General features: G+C 33.0%; 2 protein-coding genes and 1 pseudogene across 7 annotated transcripts; 2 read left to right on the forward strand and 1 right to left on the reverse strand.

Annotated features, from left to right (window-relative positions):
* The first annotated feature begins 1,445 nt into the window (after positions 1-1,445).
* LOC115699280 (tryptophan N-monooxygenase CYP79A68-like) lies at positions 1,446-8,896 on the forward strand (annotated as a pseudogene).
* Positions 5,148-7,695, reverse strand: LOC115699276 (uncharacterized). Of its 6 annotated transcripts, none has more exons than XR_004008324.2 (7): positions 7,497-7,695; positions 7,316-7,377; positions 6,939-7,006; positions 6,774-6,840; positions 6,316-6,458; positions 5,992-6,090; positions 5,148-5,514 (listed from the first exon to the last, which is right to left on the reverse strand). XR_004008324.2 is itself a non-coding variant. In XM_061103961.1 (7 exons), exons 4-7 carry the CDS (start codon positions 6,775-6,777, stop codon positions 5,308-5,310), a joined length of 324 nt encoding a protein of 107 aa, XP_060959944.1. In that variant the 5' UTR covers positions 6,778-6,840; positions 6,939-7,006; positions 7,316-7,377; positions 7,497-7,693; the 3' UTR covers positions 5,148-5,307. The 6 variants fall into 6 exon arrangements, 2 of the variants coding, with proteins under 2 accessions (XP_060959944.1, XP_060959943.1); XM_061103961.1 differs by lacking the exon at positions 6,316-6,458 and adding an exon at positions 6,676-6,698 and having other exon boundaries at positions 5,148-5,505; positions 7,497-7,693; XR_004008326.2 differs by lacking the exon at positions 6,316-6,458.
* A 6,339-nt stretch (positions 8,897-15,235) lies between the features above and the next one.
* LOC115699263 (tryptophan N-monooxygenase CYP79A68) lies at positions 15,236-18,268 on the forward strand. The gene is made up of 2 exons (XM_061103955.1): positions 15,236-16,448; positions 17,326-18,268. The coding sequence occupies exons 1-2, from the start codon at positions 15,474-15,476 to the stop codon at positions 17,959-17,961; spliced, it is 1,611 nt and encodes a 536-aa protein (XP_060959938.1). The 5' UTR covers positions 15,236-15,473; the 3' UTR covers positions 17,962-18,268.
* Positions 18,269-18,588: the final 320 nt, after the last annotated feature.

The raw sequence follows: 18,588 nt of genomic DNA on the forward strand, positions 1-18,588 counted from the left end.
TTATATTGCCAAGGCAAATCGTCATTCTATAACTTGCCTATCTAAATAGAACACGTGCAATTGACTTAATTGATGAAGGTATGCCAACTTGTTTGGCTATTACAAATTAAAGTTTTTATGAAAAATGACAACAATTTTTTTTTTTTTTTGAATTGATACGTGCGTAGTTCTAGTTTTTTTTTTTTTCTTATTTAAGCGTTTATATATTACAATTATCCATAATTTGGGACTCGAACTCAGGACCCACAACACACACGCACCCTCCTATGACCACTTGAGCTAGCCTGAAGTGGTGCGTAGTTCTAGTTTTTATAACATAATTTTAACATCTTTTATTAAAAATAGTCTAACCTACTCTATGCTATATGGTAAATAATTGTAGAGAGTTAATATATTGGGGATGCAGATCGTCAATCTAAATTGCCTATCTAAATAGAACACGTAAAATTAACTTTAGAAGCTATACTAATTGTAGTTAGGGTTGGCCCTGAGCATAGGCAGGTTAGGCCTGTGCCTAGGGCCCACCTATCTCAGGGGCCCAAAAAAAATTTGTCCCCTTTTAAAATTACACATTTTTTTTTATCAATTTTAAAAAATACTATATCTTTTTTAAATGAGGGCCTAATTTTTTTTTTTATGGCCCACTAAATTTCAAGGCCGACCCTGACTGTAGTCCTAGGCATAGCATAGTGAGTTTATACTTCACAAAGAATGTTCCAAGTTCGAATCCCTCTCTCTCAATATTTAAAAAAAGAAAAAAAGAGAGAGAAATGTTGAAAGACACCAGTGCTGCCTAACGACCTCTATGTGTCAATATCGCTATTAGTCAACAAAAGTATCGGGTCTCATATAGTTTAATGTAATAACTTTTAAGCGGTAGAAGGTGTTAAGTACCACTAGTGTCCAATAACAATGCTACAAAAAAAAAGTTATCCCAACTTATTTAGCTATTACACATTAAAATTTTAAGAAAAATAATAAAAATAAATAAATACGTTGGTCTAGTCACATATAAAAATTTAATTTTAGTTTTTATTTCTTTTTAAAAAAAATAATTAATTAATTAAAACTAAAATAACGTAACCACCTCAATCACCATTTGTCACAACTTCACCACTACCACCATCGGCCACAATCATGATCATCACCATTATAATGCCACATGTTAAAATTTGAGATAAGATGAATGAGGTTCTATCTCAAAATTAATTAGCAATAGAAAGTGTTGCTCATTCATCTTATATATGACAAATTATTTCTACATATAAGTAATGTGGGACTAACTCTAAAGAATCCCACAAAGCCAAATATTGAGAAATTTGTGAGTGTACACATTAAGAAATTTGTAGATTTTAAAACAAAGTCAAAGATTCCAATACTAGAAATTGACACGCCGAAAGGTCCCAAATAGAATTGTGACACTATCCCTAATCTCTAATACCATGTTAGAATTTGGGCTAAGATGAATGAAGTTCCATCTCAAAATTAATTGGCAATGGGAAGAGTAACTCATTCATCTTATATATAATTTATTTCCACATATGTGGGACTAACTCTAATACCACCACCATGCATTAATGCAATAACATGCACCATCAACACCAAAACAAAGATCCAAAACCAGATCTGATTTTTTTTTGTCGAAAAAAGCCCTTTTTCTCTCTGTACGGGATGCAAGTTTAAAATCATCGAAGTTTTCCCTCCTAGTTTCTGCATGATGCTCCGAGTTGTCACCAGCAAAGCCTTCACCGATCCCCAAAGTTTACTGCAGCCCCTGTCTATCTACGAAAGGTGGTCACTTCTCTCTTTACTTTTGGTTCTTTTTGGGTGTCTTATGATTGACATGCTAATTAGACCTCCATGGTTTCTGGTCGTGAAGAGCTTTGAGAAGGTCGTTTTGCCACTACTTTCAAAGTTAGTCCTAGATCCATGATTTTAGTCTCAGTTGGACTAATCAAAACCTATTTAATGTAATCAATAAAACCTCTTTAATATATATAATTGTGTTTCCTTTAAAGGAACTATGATGATTGTATTAAATAGATATATAGATTGCTTGGGTCCCCTGGTTATAAATACGAAAGAATATTGTTAGATATATATTATCAAAGTATCGAAATATCTCTTTACATATACAAATTAAACTGTATTAATATATATGGAAGAAACCACTTCCCTAGTCATGATGATATTTTTCATGTCATTGTTAGTAATATTTCTTATCAAATATTTACTCCACAAAATAATGAATAATGATAAGCCAAATAGTAGTAGTGCCCTAACACTACTTCCTCCAGGTCCTTCCCCTTGGCCATTAATTCTTGGATGCATTCCGGAGATGTTGCGAAACAAATCGACATACCAATATTGGATCCACACTCTCATGAAAGAATTGGACACTGTATCCGCCTCGGGACAAGTACTCATGTCATCTCTGTCACCTCTCCCGAGATTGCCAGAGAGTTCTTGAAGAAACACGACATGGTGTTCGCTTCAAGACCTCTCACAGGTGTCACTCGTTTAATCTCCCATGATTACAAAGCCATTATATTTGCGCCGTGGGGTGAACAATGAAAGAAGATGAGGAGAGTACTCGTGTCTAATGTTTTCAACCGCTCTACACTTGCTTGGCTTCTTCATAAGAGAAATGAAGAAGCTGATAATCTTGTTCGCTTTGTTTATAACCACTCTTCTGCTAAAAGTGGAGGAGTGGTTAATGTTAGAATTGCGGCACAACAATACTCGGTAGGTATCATGAGAAAAATGATGTTTGGTAAAAGATATTTCGGAAAAGGAAGGAATGATGGAGGGCCTGGTAAAGAAGAAGAGGAGCATGTTGAGGCTCTGCTTGCTATGCTTTCACACATATATGCCTTTTCTGTATCGGACTATCTTCCGTGGCTGCGATGGTTGGACTTAGATGGCCATCAAAGGATTGTTCGTAAAGCCATGAAAGTGATCAACAAGCTCCATGACCCCATAATCAATGAAAGAATTCGAGACTGGAGAGAGGTTGAGATGAAAAGTAGAAGCCGGGAAAGTGAAGATTTGCTTGATGTTCTCATTTCGGTTAAAGATTCAAATGGGAAACTACTTTTTTCTGAGGATGAAATTCAAGCGCAAGTTATGGTAACGTCTATATAAATTATATATGTGTACATACATCATAGATTACATGAAGGTATCTTGAAATAATATTGTTAATTCTATTTTTGGCATATTTAATTGACAAAAATATTTTATTATTTATTGTGTATTTCGGCTGGAGTGTTTAATATGGTTACCCTATTTGTGTATATCTAAACTTGGAAGGAAAGTTGTCTAGCTTTCCTATTTATGGAAATTGAGGTAAATATGGTAAGTTTTGATTACACATTGATTCTTTGCTAACCAGTTGTTATTCTGATCTTGTGTTGAGTTTCCCATTTTCTAAGATCAGGTTTCTTGAAGAGAAAACCGGAGCTAAACTTTCCTTTTCTATAAAAGGAAAGTTGTAGTTACTGCCCACGATTCTGTAGGTACAGAAACGGAAATTCCTGGACTGATTGAAGAATTATTTTAGGGAAGTTTCTAGTGGGTTGAGGTCTTGTTCAGACCGAATGTAAGCTGTCTATGAGATGTATATTCATTATAAATACATCTTATAGTTGCTAGGTTTTGGCATCTCTTTCACACACTTAGAATTATATTCATATCTTAAGGAAAGAGTGTCTTTGTTATGTTAACTCTTTTATTCACTTTCATATCATAAGAAAAGAGTGTCTTTGTTTTGTAGAGAAGAGTTGTTCTACTCTTACTCTGTTTATTTGTTGTTTGTATTGTCTTGAGTCTGTATTCAAGTCTACAACGAAGAAGAACATCAGTGCACCTTCGGGAGAAGGGTATTTACAAGCTTTCGGGAGATTGCTTTTGAAGTCTTGCATCGGGAGGATACAAGCACACAACCTTCGGGAGATGGTTGTATAGGCTTTCGGGAGATAGCCTGTAAGCCTTGAATCGGGAGGATTCAAGCACTCTTCAAGGTGATCGAAGGGAGTTCGAGATCTTGGAGTTTTATCAAGATTCGGTTAGTAGGTGGAATACATCAAGCTTGCGGCATACAATAAGAGGGAGTCTATTTATGCATAAGTCAATTACTTTGTATTTTTGATACCGATCTAATGAATCTTATCTCTGGGTGTGGCCCCGTGGACTAGTAACAATCTGAAAGGATTGTTGAAACCACGTACAAAAATCTTGTGTGTTTTTACTTTTATGCACTGTTTGTTTTTTTGGGTTTCTCTGGAGTTACGGAGTTGCATTCTGTAACTACAGAAAATTGTTTTCAGTACCAGTTTTATTATTCCGCATTTAATTAATTATTTAATTAAATAATCAAACTGGGAATATTAAAATACGGAATTTCAAATATCATATTCAAATAGATCAAATGAAAGTCTAAATTGAGCAACAACAAAGAAACGTCTTTTAATAAGTGTTATAATTAATGATATTGATGCAAAATTAATATATATCATTTCTTATTTTAAATTTATAATATATTTGATATGCATGCATGCATGATTTGATTTGCATTAAGTACTTGCCTAATAATATTAATGCTATATGCGACATTAGATATACCCCTAAATATTTATATGTAGGTAGATCAATTTAAAAGTAGGCCTCATTTAATTTAATAAGTTATGTGTTGGGCACAATTAGACATACACAAAATTATTTAGGGGGTGTAAATTTATATTTAGGCCTCATTTAATTAATGGTGTAAAATAGTAACATGTAATTTTTTTCAAAAAAAAAAAAGATTACTTAGAATTTCTTTTTTAAAATAATATCTTAATATCGAAACTAATATAACTTCTAATATACGTAGTACTAATGAATTTTTTATTTAACTTTAATCTATATATATTTATGGTTAGCTACCTCATTTATAGTTTTTTATACAATTATGTCCTTATTAATTAAAAAAAAATGGATCAACCATTGTTGTTAGTCTTAGCGAAATGTGATTTAATATTATTGTTGAAATCCTTACAACATATATATATATCAATATATATATACTAGATAAGAGTTACGTGGCGAGCCACGTAAATATTAGTTTTATATAAGTTCTAGTGATTTTTGTTTAAGAATTCAGTAACTAAGCAACGACAACAACAATGGTAGATAGATCTATTTAAGTTTTTCATATTTGTAAAGATTATAAATCTAAACTTTTAATTTTCTAGATTTGGGATTTTAAATTTTTAAAGAAATAAAAAATAAAGTTCATATGTAAGTTAAAAATAAATAATATTTAATCTAGAGTACTAAGAGATCAAAACAATCAGCACTGGGGCTGCCCATGTGAGGAGCTTCTTTATTACCTTCATTGCAAAACTTTGAAGCTTCAAAGGCCACTCTCAGTCCATCTCTTCTCATAGTCCATCTCTTCTCATTTCTGGATCTCCAACCACTAAAATGAGCTAAGCCAGATTGCAGCATGAGTCCATAAAGAAGCTACATGTACTTAATTCATAAAGAAATAATTACAATACATTCAGTTACATAAATATAACTAAAACTTTCAAATAATGAATAATATACATAATTACATTTCTGTGAGATCCACAAAGTGCTCCTCCTCACCTATTTTCTACGATTGTACCACACCACATTCAACGACAAAGCTCATCCTAAATTATGTAAACTATACTGTGGTCGCAAGCTTTGCTTGTCAATATCACATTTCAATTTTCATAGGGTAATCCAAAAAATGAAAGAAAAATGATCTAAAGATTTATTGAAAGACTTTGTCCCTTTGACTAAAATATGTCTGAATTCATAAAGTTTAGTATTGACTGAAATTTTTAGCTTACTAAGAAATTGTCAAAACTATAAACAAACTCTAATCAAGAGACAATAGAGCACATTGAAAGTCATAAGCAAGGATTAAAATTGGTCATACCCATACACATCCCCAAGCAATCTTAAAATTACCCTTACCAGTTTTTCTAGTTGTAATCTCAATGTCAAATCTTCAACGTGTTTCATAAGTTTATTTTTGGCAACCTGAAGAGTGCAGAGCTCCAATTTCTCTTGCACCTGCATATGAAAACAAGAATAACTAAGACAACGTTTTAAAAATCCTAAAACTAATCAAATAAATATCATTAACATTATCAGAGATAATAGGAAAACATTATTGGAAGCATTAATAGTATGATTGTGAAAATAGGAGATAACTGCCTAAATCAATTGTAAGGCAGTAAGTCAAATCTTAAATACTAAAAAAAACTTTAGAAATAACTTGCCAACAATGTTTCTCACTTTTAGTTCTTCTTCTTCAGCTTTTAAATCTACATTAAATCTTCCTTTTGCGAGCCTCTTAAATCATTCTTGTACTATGAAGGACATCATATAAGCAATCAACTTTGTAGGTCTGGCTACCCTTTATTTATGTTAGAACATAGCTGGGAAGAGTGTACCAAAATTTTTAAAGTTACTTCTATACATACCATAACCACAATATAGATGCCTCAACAAGCAATAAATATTCTAAGCAAGGGACATGAAGTAAGTCCATAGAATTTGTGGTATTTTAGGTAAATAATACTGTAGAAAAAGCATATCCAAACAGCCAAAGCATTTAGCAAATGAGTGACACAATGAAATGGTTCATCTTCATACCTTGCACATCGGAAAGCGTGGTCCTTTCACCCACAGAGTCAAGAAATTAGATCAAACTAACTCAAAAGTTAATAAACTAAAAATGTATAAACACTCACTCATATCCCGTGTACTTGTTAGGGAATAACATTATATTAACTCCATGATCACAGAGGTTCTCATCACCTAATGTTATTCAGATCATCTCATCAATCAAAAAAAAAAGTATTATCATTTGTTATGAAGCAATTACTTATAAGTATTGGGATTTAACAAGAGCATACCTCAGCCTGACCATCTGTGATGAGAGGAACAACAGCCCCAACTCCTCCAAGTCTCCTCATGCTAAGAACTTGACAATAAGAGTCATTGAGTCATTTTTAACATGGTCAGTTAAGTGATTGTTTCATTTGAACACTTTTGCAAACGCATAGTGTGCATTGTCTCAGAATTATTTCCATATTTCAAATAGAAATTAGTCAAACTATTTTCATCAATGAGAACTATTTATGAAAGTTTATGGCAGAAATTTCATGCGATCCACCAAATACCAAAGGAAAAAAAATAATAGAAGAACTATTTGACCCAAGCAATAACAACGTACTAAAGAAAATGAACAAAAAACAAAGATAAAAAGCTTTTAATTGAAATTAATATATACCTTGTATGGACACAATTTCTTCCTGAGCTTTGTAAAACCAGCAGTCGTTGTTGCAGCTTCTCCTGCAAAAATAACAACCTAGAAAATATTATGATATATATATATATATTAGAAATATGAGAGAGAGAGAGAGAGAGAGAGAGAGATAGATTTAAATCTAGATCTAGAAATAAAACTTAACGAAGATCTCTAGAGGGACCGTTGGTTGTGTGCTCGGCCGGTGGGCGGAGGTGCTGGGTCGGAGATGAGAGAGAAGGTCGGAGATGAGTCGGTGTTCGTAGAAAGAGTGGAGGAGGCACTTAGAGAGGAACTGAAGTCGGGTATATTAGTCGACTGGGAGTGGGAGTCGACTGATCCTAGACGATGATGATGTGACTGAGAAAAATTAAATTTGGCGTGGTTATACGATTCAAAATAATATTAATTTTCAAAACATTTTTTTTTTGAAAATATTTTTAAAACATTAATATTAATATATTTAGATAATAATAATATGTTATTATACGGTTTCTTAGAGAGATATGTGGCTAAGATAATTTTTTTTTAATTTAAAAAAAGATTGTTTAATTTTTTTAGATTTAATTATTTAATTTAAAAAAAGATTGTTTAATTTTTTGGGTTTAATTATTGTGTTTATTTATTAACAGGAGATCAAACCTATTAATATCGTTAAATTTAACAGAATATTCTTTTATTTTTAAGGTATATTCTGTTAAACCAAGAAATGCCGTTAAACCAAGAATTGCTGTTAGATAGGCACTTTTAATATATAAAGATATATTTGTTTTAAAAACATTACTGCCTTTGATTTTCTCTAATTTTTATCATACAGATTAAAGAAATATAGTGAAGATTATAAATTTGCATAAATTAATTAGCTAATGGGTAATTAGTATGGATGAAAAACACGAATTGTTCCTAACAGTTGTAGACAATCCATACAGCGCAACAGAATGGGCACTATCAAAAATGTTGAACCAACCAGAAATGCTTGAAAAAGCAAGAACCGAAATAGATAGTGTTGTTGGCAATAACACCACACTCCTCCAAGAATCTCACATTCTTCAACTCCCTTACATCATTGCTTGTGCAAGAGAAGCTCTTCGCCTCCACCCGGTTACAGCTTTCAATGTCCCACATGTCTCTACTTCTGATTCCACAGTTGCTGGCTACTTCATTCCTAAAGGCAGCAATGTTCTTTTGAGTCGAGTCGGACTCGGTCGCAACCATACTGTATGGGATCAACCGTTGCGCTTCAATCCAGATCGCCATCTTGACGAGAAGCATTGTGACTTGGGGGAGACAGATTTAAGGTTTATTAGCTTCACCACTGGGAGGAGAGGGTGCATTGGAGTGGAGTTGGGTACGAACATGACAGTTATGCTTTTGGGAAGATTATTACAAGGTTTCACATGGAAGATTCCTCATGGGATGGAGAAGATAGATTTGAGTACTGAAGAGGGGAACTCAATGTTTAAGGTTGTGCCATTGTGTGCACATGCAGTCCCTCGTTTGAATCCTTCTCTCTATTTGTCATTAGGGTAATGAAATGTGCACACAAACTTGACACATACGACAAGTCATTTTTAACTGTATCAAGTTTATGTGGTGCACGGTTATGATTATTATTACCTTAGTTTCTTAATGATTTGCTTCTTTAAAATAATATATAATAATTAGGAGGCATTTTTATTATCATATATATTTAGTATATTATGTATTTTTAGGGTTTATTCGGTACACCGTGTTGTATTATATTATATTGTATAATATTGTGTTGGATTGTATTCTATTGTATTAGTATTATTTGATACATGTTTGGTATTGACTTCTATGAATAGCTAGATTATTTATAAATTATATTATCTTTACCATAATTTGACTCTAACCCCAACTCGGACCGCGACCCTGGACATAGACATGGGTTCAGGTCCCGTATAGGTTGGGAGTTCAAGTCTAGGGTTGATTTCAAGCTTAGGTCTGGGTCTTGGGTCCCGGTCCTAGTCTGAGTTTGAATTCGGGGTCCGGGGTCCAAGTCCAAGTTTGGGTCTGGGTCTGTTGTATCCGAGTCCATGTCTGGCGTCGAGGTCGAGGTTCGGGGTCCAAAGTCACGTCCAGGCTCGGGGTTCGAGTCCGTGTCTAGGTGCGAGTCTAGTGCTGGAGTCGGATCCGAGATCCTAGTTTGGGCCTCAATCCCCAACCCCAAACCCTTTCTAAATATTGTAATACACGTAATATGAATCATTTATATGTGTGTTTCATAACAATTAATGCAATATATTGTTTTATTCTTACCTATTATTTAATATAATATGACTCTTATACGGTCTACTAAACAAACCCTAAACGTATACAATTTGGCCACTTATCTACAAAGAAAATAAGGTTCAAAACCATCCCATGCATATTGCATATGGTCCTCTCTCTCTCTCTCGACAAATCACTAAACACTTGACATTTCCACCTCCTTTGTCATTTGTATAAATATTTTAGTGATTTGTAAAATAAAAAATAAGAAGAGTAGAAAAAGGAAAAAAAGAACATAATATTATACAAAATCAACATTCAATTGAGTAAACCTCATTTGTCATCTCAATGTCTTTATTGAGTAAGCTGGTTGCTATATCAATGTGAAATTCATGCACCAGTGCTTCAAAAATTAAATGAAAATTTTTGGTTTTGCTACCTAATGCTGAAAATAAAATAATATAAATAGTATATAGCACACCTCCACTTCCTCTTCACTGTCATTTTCTTCATACTTGTTTATTTTTATTTCAGTGAAAAAGTGGTGATTATCCTCATATAATCCAAAAATAATTCAATTAAAAATTGAAAATACACAAAGTAAATTGTAATGCATTATGCATATATATATATAGAAAATAATCATACATTAATTGCGTGCAAGCTTGATCTCCTTCTCAGTTTTCTGATATTATAAATAACATGTATATATATACATAAAACAATTAGAAGATAATAATTTCAGTAAATTTTGGAAAATAAATTAAGAATAACAAGTATAATAATTTATCAAACACATTATGCATGATTAAAATGAAAGAAAAATTGAAAGTGACCTTATATATGAAAATATTGCCGAAGATTTTACCTACTCGATGGCATATGATTTTGATATTGTTCGCTTTGCTAATAAAAATATGAAAAATATGAAAATAGTGTTATGGAATTTGAACTCATGACCTTGAATAATATATCGTGCACCTTAACCAACTAAACTATGAATATTTATAGCTTATGATACATTTAAATTTTAATTAAATAAAAGCCTAATAAATTTTTTATTTTTATTTTTATTTTGAGCCTCCGAAAAGTGTAGGCCCTAGGCACAGGCTTAGCCCGCCTATGCCTACGGCCGGTCCTGCCTCTGCTGTGTCTGAGATGCAAATCTTGCAACATTAATTAATCCACAACCATTTATTTCAATCAATGAAAATGTTAGCAATTAACCAATAAAAAAGTCATAATTATGATATCGGGAGAGAGAGAGAGAGAGAGAGAGAGAGAGAGAGAGAGAGAGAGAGAGAGAGAGAGAGAGAGAGAGAGAGAGAGAGAGAGAGAGAGAGAGAGAGAGAGAGAGAGAGAGAGAGAGAGAGAGAGAAGAGGGAGATTGGGGTTTTCTGTCTTGGAGGAAACCGACCTAGACTCCGGTTGGCGGTGGGCGTGGTCAGAGCACGGTGCTCTTGGCCTAGACTTTAGTGCCACACAGGCGGTTGGCACATGCTACCGAGTAGATCAAGACTCATTGGCTACCACGATCGCAGACAATAGGTATGGCACAGTCCACTACTGCTCCTCCACAAGCACATCACCATTCGGCAAGACGTCAGTAATTTTGACCAAAGAGAGGCTTGTAGAGATGGATCCGGTCCAACAACATTTGATGTACGAGGCTAGATAGAGAGAGAGAATAAGGAAGAAAAGAAAAAACTTAGAATATGGTATTTTAAACTTTTTTTTACAAAAGTATAGGATACTGTCTACTTTCAGTTTCATTAAAAATAAATTGTAGTAATTTTTATTAGATGTTAATTTTTTTTATGTAGTTTAGTACATTTGGAGGAAGTAGAACAACCGAGTATTAATTTAGGAGTGAAAGATGGAGATTATCTGTAATTCAAGCATATTGTTTGACATATTATTAGTAACGTTCGATAGTTTTTCCTTCAAAGTTCAATAATTGTGTTAGCCTTTATTAGGAGATATTCTTTTTTCAGTGATATAGAATCATTGTTAAAGGATGTAACAAGTATGTTATCTGAATTTTTTAGAGTGTTTTTAATCCATATATATTGTCATATAGATTAGTTGTGCATATTCTTTATATGAATAAATAACTTATTTGCCTATTTTTTATTATTTAGAATGTAAAATCTTTTAGCTAGTAGGACATTATTCAATTATGATATTGGTCTTTGAAAAAAAATTTAGCCATATAGTTAAAGTGGAGACCATCACATTGTAATTTGAGTTTGTGATAATCATTATTGTCTTGGAAATTTATCCATAGAAAATTCAAATTGAGTTCATTCACTTTTTATCTATTTATCCATAGAAAATTAAATTTTTTTTTTCTCAATAGCTAATTAGATCACTGTTGCGCTGTAGGGCTGCACATAGGTCGGATTTTTGGGTGGTTGGGTTTGGGTTTTTGGATTTCGAGTCTTGGAAATACACAATCAAATCCAATTTTTGGGTGTTTGGGTCAGGCGTAGTCAGGTTGGGCATGGTCAGGTTTGGGTGTTATTGGGCTGAGCCCGAATATTTCATTTATGGGATAAAAATAATTTATTATATAAAAATTAATTAAATAATATATAAAATAAAAATTATAAAATCATATAACTTAAATTTACATAAACATTAAGTCATTAACAACACGATCGCTCAAGATTTTGCAGAAGGTAAACTCTACTTTTAATATATATATAAATATATTATATTTTGATAGATTTAAATAATCAGATGAAACCATTTATTATGTTGACCTCGCTTTGAACCAACGACATTGAGTCAAATAATAAGTGATTAATTAATGTAATTAAAAGAGAACAAACATGATAAAGTAAAAAGAACACCAAATTTAAAAAGGTTTGGCCCCGTGAGTGTGGTAATAGTCTACTCACCTTGTATTGTATTAACTTAAGAGAAGGAACAAAGTGTTCTTCCTCTTTAAAAGTTCTTACAATTGATTCTCTTAGATCACTATTTTTTCTCTAGAATCTCTCTCTAAATCAATTCTTCCATCCCTTTCATACTGAGGCTAGGTCACTATTTATAGGAGCTTAATGCATGAGGGATGGTTTTCTTTTTGCTTACAATGCATAAAATAGGTTATTATAATAATTACATAATTATGATATACGAAATAGGAAACTAGAACAGGTTGCCATATTTCTCTGACTGAATCTCACAATTATAGGGATTCTCTTCGTGCCTGGACTCTGGGTAAAATAAGATCATTTTGAAGTAGTTATCTTTTGTAAATTGCTTTGGCATAATAGACTTCTACCTGGTCAAACGTCTTCTTTACAACTCTACTCGGGTAATCGATAATTATAGATGCTGATGAATTATGTGCAGGCTGTTAGGGACATTTACTTCCGTCCAAGTTGAAATTCCGTATTTTAATATTCCCAGTTTGATTATTTAATTAAATGATTAATTAAATGCGGAATAATAAAACTGGTACTGAAAACAGTTTTCTGTAGTTACAGAATGCAACTCTGTAACTTCAGAGAAACCCAGAAAAACAAACAGTGCATAAAAGTAAAAACACACAAGATTTTTGTACGTGGTTTCAACAATCCTTTCAGATTGTTACTAGTCCACGGGGCCACGCCCAGAGATAAGATTCATTAGATCGGTATCAAAAATACAAAGTAATTGACTTATGGATAAATAGACTCCCTCTTATTGTATGCCGCAAGCTTGATGTATTCCACCTACTAACCGAATCTTGATAAAACTCCAAGTGCTCGAACTCCCTTCGATCACCTTGAAGAGTGCTTGAATCCTCCTGATTCAAGGCTTAAAGGCTATCTCTCGAAAGCCTATACAACCATCTCCCGAAGGTTGTGTGCTTGTATCCTCCCGATGCAAGACTTCAAAAGCAATCTCCCGAAAGCTTGTAAATACCCTTCTCCCGAAGGTGCACTGATGTTCTTCTTCGTTGTAGACTTGAATACAGACTCAAGACAATACAAACAACAAATAAACAGAGTAAGAGTAGAACAACTCTTCTCTACAAATCAAAGACTCTCTTTTCTAAAGATATGAATGAAATTCAAAGATACAAGAGAGGTACCAAGAGAGGTACTAAACAAAGACACTCTTTCCTTAAGATATGAAAGCAATTCTAAGTGTATGAAAGAGATACAAAACCTAGCTACTATAAGATGTATTTATAATGAATATACATCTCATAGACAGCTTACATTCGGTCTGAACAAGACCTCAACCCACTAAGAACTTCCCTAAAATAATTCTTCAATCAGTCCAGGAATTTCCGTTTCTGTACATACAGAATCGTGGGCAGTAACTACAACTTTCCTTTTATAGAAAAGGAAAGTCTAGCTCCGGTTTTCTCTTCAAGAAACCTGATCTAAGAAAATGGGAAACTCAACACAAGATCAGATTACACAGCTGGTTAGATAAAAACGAAATGGGTAACCAAACTTACCATTTTTACCTTTTTTCCAAAAATAGGAAAGCTAGACAACTTTCCTTTCAAGTTTGATTTACACAAATATGGAAACCATATCAATATATGCCAGCCGAAATATACATTAAATAATAAAATATTTTTATCAATTAAATATGCCAAAAATGGAATTAAAAATATCAGAATTGTGAAACACGTGTCACTCAGTCCTCTTGCCCAGTCAATATGCAAAAAACTGGATAACATTTCCTCCTCAAATCTACGCGGGACCTTACTGGTCGCACGTGGACTTCACTCGATCTGGAGTCTTATCCAGACGGGTGACGCGTGTCCTAGACGTCGATTGACAAACCGATGTGACTCTTGCTAAGGGTCTTTTCAATTTTGGCTCATTAATGTTGATTGACAGTTTTGCCTCAAATCGAGACTTAATGTCTGCGCATGAAGACTGTTATTCTGCCAGCAATGAGTACATAACGTACACTTTTGGGGAGAATTCGAGACATTTAAATTTTAAAATGATTACTTCTTCTTTTTGAACTCTATATATAGGATTGAAAACCCTAATTAATCATTTTGGTCATTTTTATTTTTGAAAAACCAGAGCAAAAAAAATTTCCTCTTTCAAATTCTTCGAAGAATTTCAGAAAACTCTTGCCAGCAACATCCGAGCAAAATAAACAACTTCAAACCAGTGATTAAATTTTTTATTTCTTTTATACATTTGCATGCTTAATTTGTTGGGTTTCTATTTGCGAATCTTGATTCTTCTTAGACTTGTTCTAGGATAATCATAGAATAAATTATGTAGTTAGTGACCCAAATCCAATAATATATTAACATGTGCGAGTACTTAAGTAAAATATTTGTAAAATTAAAATTATTAACATGTGGGATTATTATCTTTTATTTTTTATTAATTCGAGTCATATGTATAACATGTTATAACTATTAGGAAGTTTTCCTACATATATCTTAATAATTTAACTAACAAAAATTAATTATTAATAGAACTTTAATTAGTAACTAATTAGTAATTACAATTAAAATTTATTTTTAATTAATATTTTATAATTAGAAAACAAATTTAATAAACTAAATAAAGTTAGGTTAGGTATTTTATTAATTATTTTAATTAATTTCAATTGTTTAAATCAAATGACTAATCACAACCTATTTAATGTAACTAATCAATAAAACCTCTTTAATATATATTGTGCTTCCTTTAAGGAACTATGATGATTAATTGTATTAAATAGATATAGAGAAAAGAAAAGAAAAAAAAAATACATGGTTTCCACATGTTATATGCATATATAGATTGCTTTTAATTTTGTATATGGGTTTTAGCCCTGGTTATAAATACGAAAGAATATCGTTAGATAAATATTATCAAAGTATCGAAGTATCTCTTTACATATAACAAATTAAACTTTTATACATAGTAGTCAAGAAATATTATTAGTATAGATGGAAGAAACCACTTCCATAGTCATGATGATATTTTTCATGTCATTGTTAGTAATATTTGTTATCAAATATTTACTCCACAAAATAATGAATAATGATAAGCCAAATAGTAGTAGTGCCCTAACACTACTTCCTCCCGGTCCTTCTCCTTGGCCAATTCTTGGATGCATTCCGGGGATGTTGCGAAACAAATCGACATACCAATGGATCCACAATCTCATGAAAGAATTGGACACAGATATTGCCTGTATCCGCCTCGGGACAAGTACTCATGCCATCTCTGTCACCTCTCCAGAGATTGCCAGAGAGTTCTTGAAGAAACACGATATGGTGTTCGCTTCAAGACCTCTCACAAGTGTCACTCGTTTAATCTCTGATGATTACAAAACCATTATATTTGCAACGTGGGGTGAACAATGGAAGAAGATGAGGAGAGTACTCGTGTCTAATGTTTTCAACCGCTCTACACTTGCTTGGCTTCTTCATAAGAGAAATGAAGAAGCTGATAATCTTGTTCGCTTTGTTTATAACCACTCTTCTGCTAAAAGTGGAGGAGTGGTTAATGTTAGAATTGCGGCACAACAATACTCGGTAGGTATCATGAGAAAAATGATGTTTGGTAAAAGATATTTCGGAAAAGGAAGGAATGATGGAGGGCCTGGTAAAGAAGAAGAGGAGCATGTTGAGGCTCTGCTTGCTATGCTTTCACACATATATGCCTTTTCTGTATCGGACTATCTTCCGTGGCTGCGATGGTTGGACTTAGATGGCCATCAAAAGATTGTTTGTAAAGCCATGAAAGTGATCAACAAGCTCCATGACCCCATAATCAATGAAAGAATTCGAGACTGGAGAGAGGTTGAGATGGAAAGTAGAATCCGGGAAAGTGAAGATTTGCTTGATGTTCTCATTTCGGTTAAAGATTCAAATGGGAAACCACTTTTGTCTGAGGATGAAATTCGAGCACAAGTTATGGTAAAGTCTATATATATAAATGTGTACATATATATAAATATATATATAAATATATATATGATAGATTACGTGAAGATATCTTGAGATAATACCATATGTTTTCAAATAGATCAAATGAAAATCTAATTAAATTGAGCAACAACAAAAGAAACGTCACTTAATAAGTGTTATAATTAATGATATTCATGCAAAATCAATATATATCATTTCGATCTTATTTTAAATTTATAATAAATTTGATATGCATGCATGATTTGATTTGCATTAAGTACTTGCCAAATAATATTAATGCTATATTAGACATTAAGATACCTCTAAATATTTGTATGTAGGTAGATCAATTTATTAAAACTAGGCATCATTTAATTTAATAAGTTATATGTTTGGCACATATGGATCGTTAGGTTTATGGTTTCATGCATATAGCAATATTAAAATAGAAAAAAGATATATTATACTTATCCACAATACATTATTATGGCTCTGAATTTTATATGTTGTTTTAAAAGTTACTACTTCTAAATCGTGATCAATTCAAAATTCAAGAATTCAATTCGACAAGTAATTTTATAGTGACTAATACTTTGAAGTTTGAATGGTGTATGTAAATTAGTAACATGTCAATTTCCATATTTATTATAATTTAAAAAAAAAAATTATGTTAATATCATATCTCATAAATAACTTCTTTAATATACGTAGTCCTTAGGAATTTTTTATTTTTAATTTATATATAAATAATTTTTATGGTTAGCCATGGTTTTTTGTACAATATATATATTATTGTTTTAAAAACATTACTACCTTTAATTTTCTCTAATTTTTAACATTACATTAATTAATCAACTAATGGGTAATTAATATTAATGAAAAACAGGAACTGTTCCTAACAGTTGTAGACAATCCATACAGCGCAGCAGAATGGGCACTATCAGAAATGTTGAACCAACCAGAAATGCTTGAAAAAGCAAGAACCGAAATAGATAGTGTTGTTGGCAATAACATCACACTCCTCCAAGAATCTCACATTCCTCAACTCCCTTACATCATTGCTTGTGCAAGAGAAGCTCTTCGCCTCCACCCGGTGACAGCTTTCAATGTCCCACATGTCTCTACTTCTGATTCCACAGTTGCTGGCTACTTCATTCCTAAAGGCAGCAATGTTCTTCTGAGCCGATTCGGGCTCGGTCGAAACCCTACCGTATGGGATCAACCGATGCGCTTCAATCCAGATCGCCATCTTGACGAGAAGCATTGTGACTTGGGGGAGACAGATTTAAGGTTTATTAGCTTCACCACTGGGAGGAGAGGGTGCATTGGAGTGGAGTTGGGTACAAACATGACGGTTATGCTTTTGGGAAGATTATTACAAGGTTTTACATGGAAGATTCCTCATGGGATGGAGAAGATAGATTTGAGTACTGAAGAAGGGAACTCAATGTTTAAGGCTAAGCCATTGTGTGCACATGCAGTCCCTCGTTTGAATCCTTCTCTCTATTTGTCATTAGGGTAATGAAATATGCACACAAATTAACTTTACACCTACTTATATGACAAGTCATTTTTAGCAAATAGATAATTGTTAAAATTACTTGTATAAGTGTGTATCTAGTTTATGTGGTTCACAGTTATCATTATTATTACGTTAGTTTCTTAATGATTTGCTTCCTTAAAATATAATATTATTCATAATTAGGAGGCATTTTTATTATCATACATATAGTGTGTTATGTATTTTTATGGTTTATTTGGTACACCGTATTGTATAATATTGTGTTGAATTATATTCTATTGCATTAATATTATTTGATACAAGACTATATTTGGTATTGACTCCTATGAATAGATTGTTTAAAATTATACTATCTTTACCATAAACTCGACCCGAACCCTGGTCCTAGACCTAGACATGGGTTCAGGTCCCGTATCCGGGTTGAAGGTTCAGGTCTAAGGTCAAATCCAAGCCTAGGTTCAAGTCTTGGGTTCCGGTCTTTGTCCGAATCTGAATTTGAGGTCTGTGGTCCAAGGTCCAAGTCCAAGTTTAGGTTTGGGTATGGATCCAAGGTTCAAGTTCGTGTCTGAGTGCGAGTCTAGCACCGAGGTCAGGATCCAGGGTCGTGTCTGGGCCCCGGGTCCAAGT

Source organism: Cannabis sativa, chromosome 9 (assembly GCF_029168945.1).
Source record: "Cannabis sativa cultivar Pink pepper isolate KNU-18-1 chromosome 9, ASM2916894v1, whole genome shotgun sequence".
Taxonomy (NCBI): Eukaryota; Viridiplantae; Streptophyta; class Magnoliopsida; order Rosales; family Cannabaceae; genus Cannabis; species Cannabis sativa.

What these genes read in the sequence shown, in the direction of transcription:
- LOC115699276 (XM_061103960.1), bottom strand. Translation starts at nt 6,998, where the DNA reads ATGAGGAGACTTGGAGGAGTTGGGGCTGTTGTTCCTCTCATCACAGAT. An exon ending in TCACAGATGGTCAGGCTGAG is followed by an intron (nt 6,091 to 6,938) that starts GTATGCTCTTGT and finishes TTTCATATGCAG; the next exon opens with GTGCAAGAGAAATTGGAGCT. An exon ending in GATTACAACTAGAAAAACTG is followed by an intron (nt 5,506 to 5,991) that starts GTAAGGGTAATT and finishes AAGTACATGTAG; the next exon opens with CTTCTTTATGGACTCATGCT.
- LOC115699263 (XM_061103955.1), top strand. Translation starts at nt 15,474, where the DNA reads ATGGAAGAAACCACTTCCATAGTCATGATGATATTTTTCATGTCATTG. An exon ending in AAATTCGAGCACAAGTTATG is followed by an intron (nt 16,449 to 17,325) that starts GTAAAGTCTATA and finishes AATGAAAAACAG; the next exon opens with GAACTGTTCCTAACAGTTGT.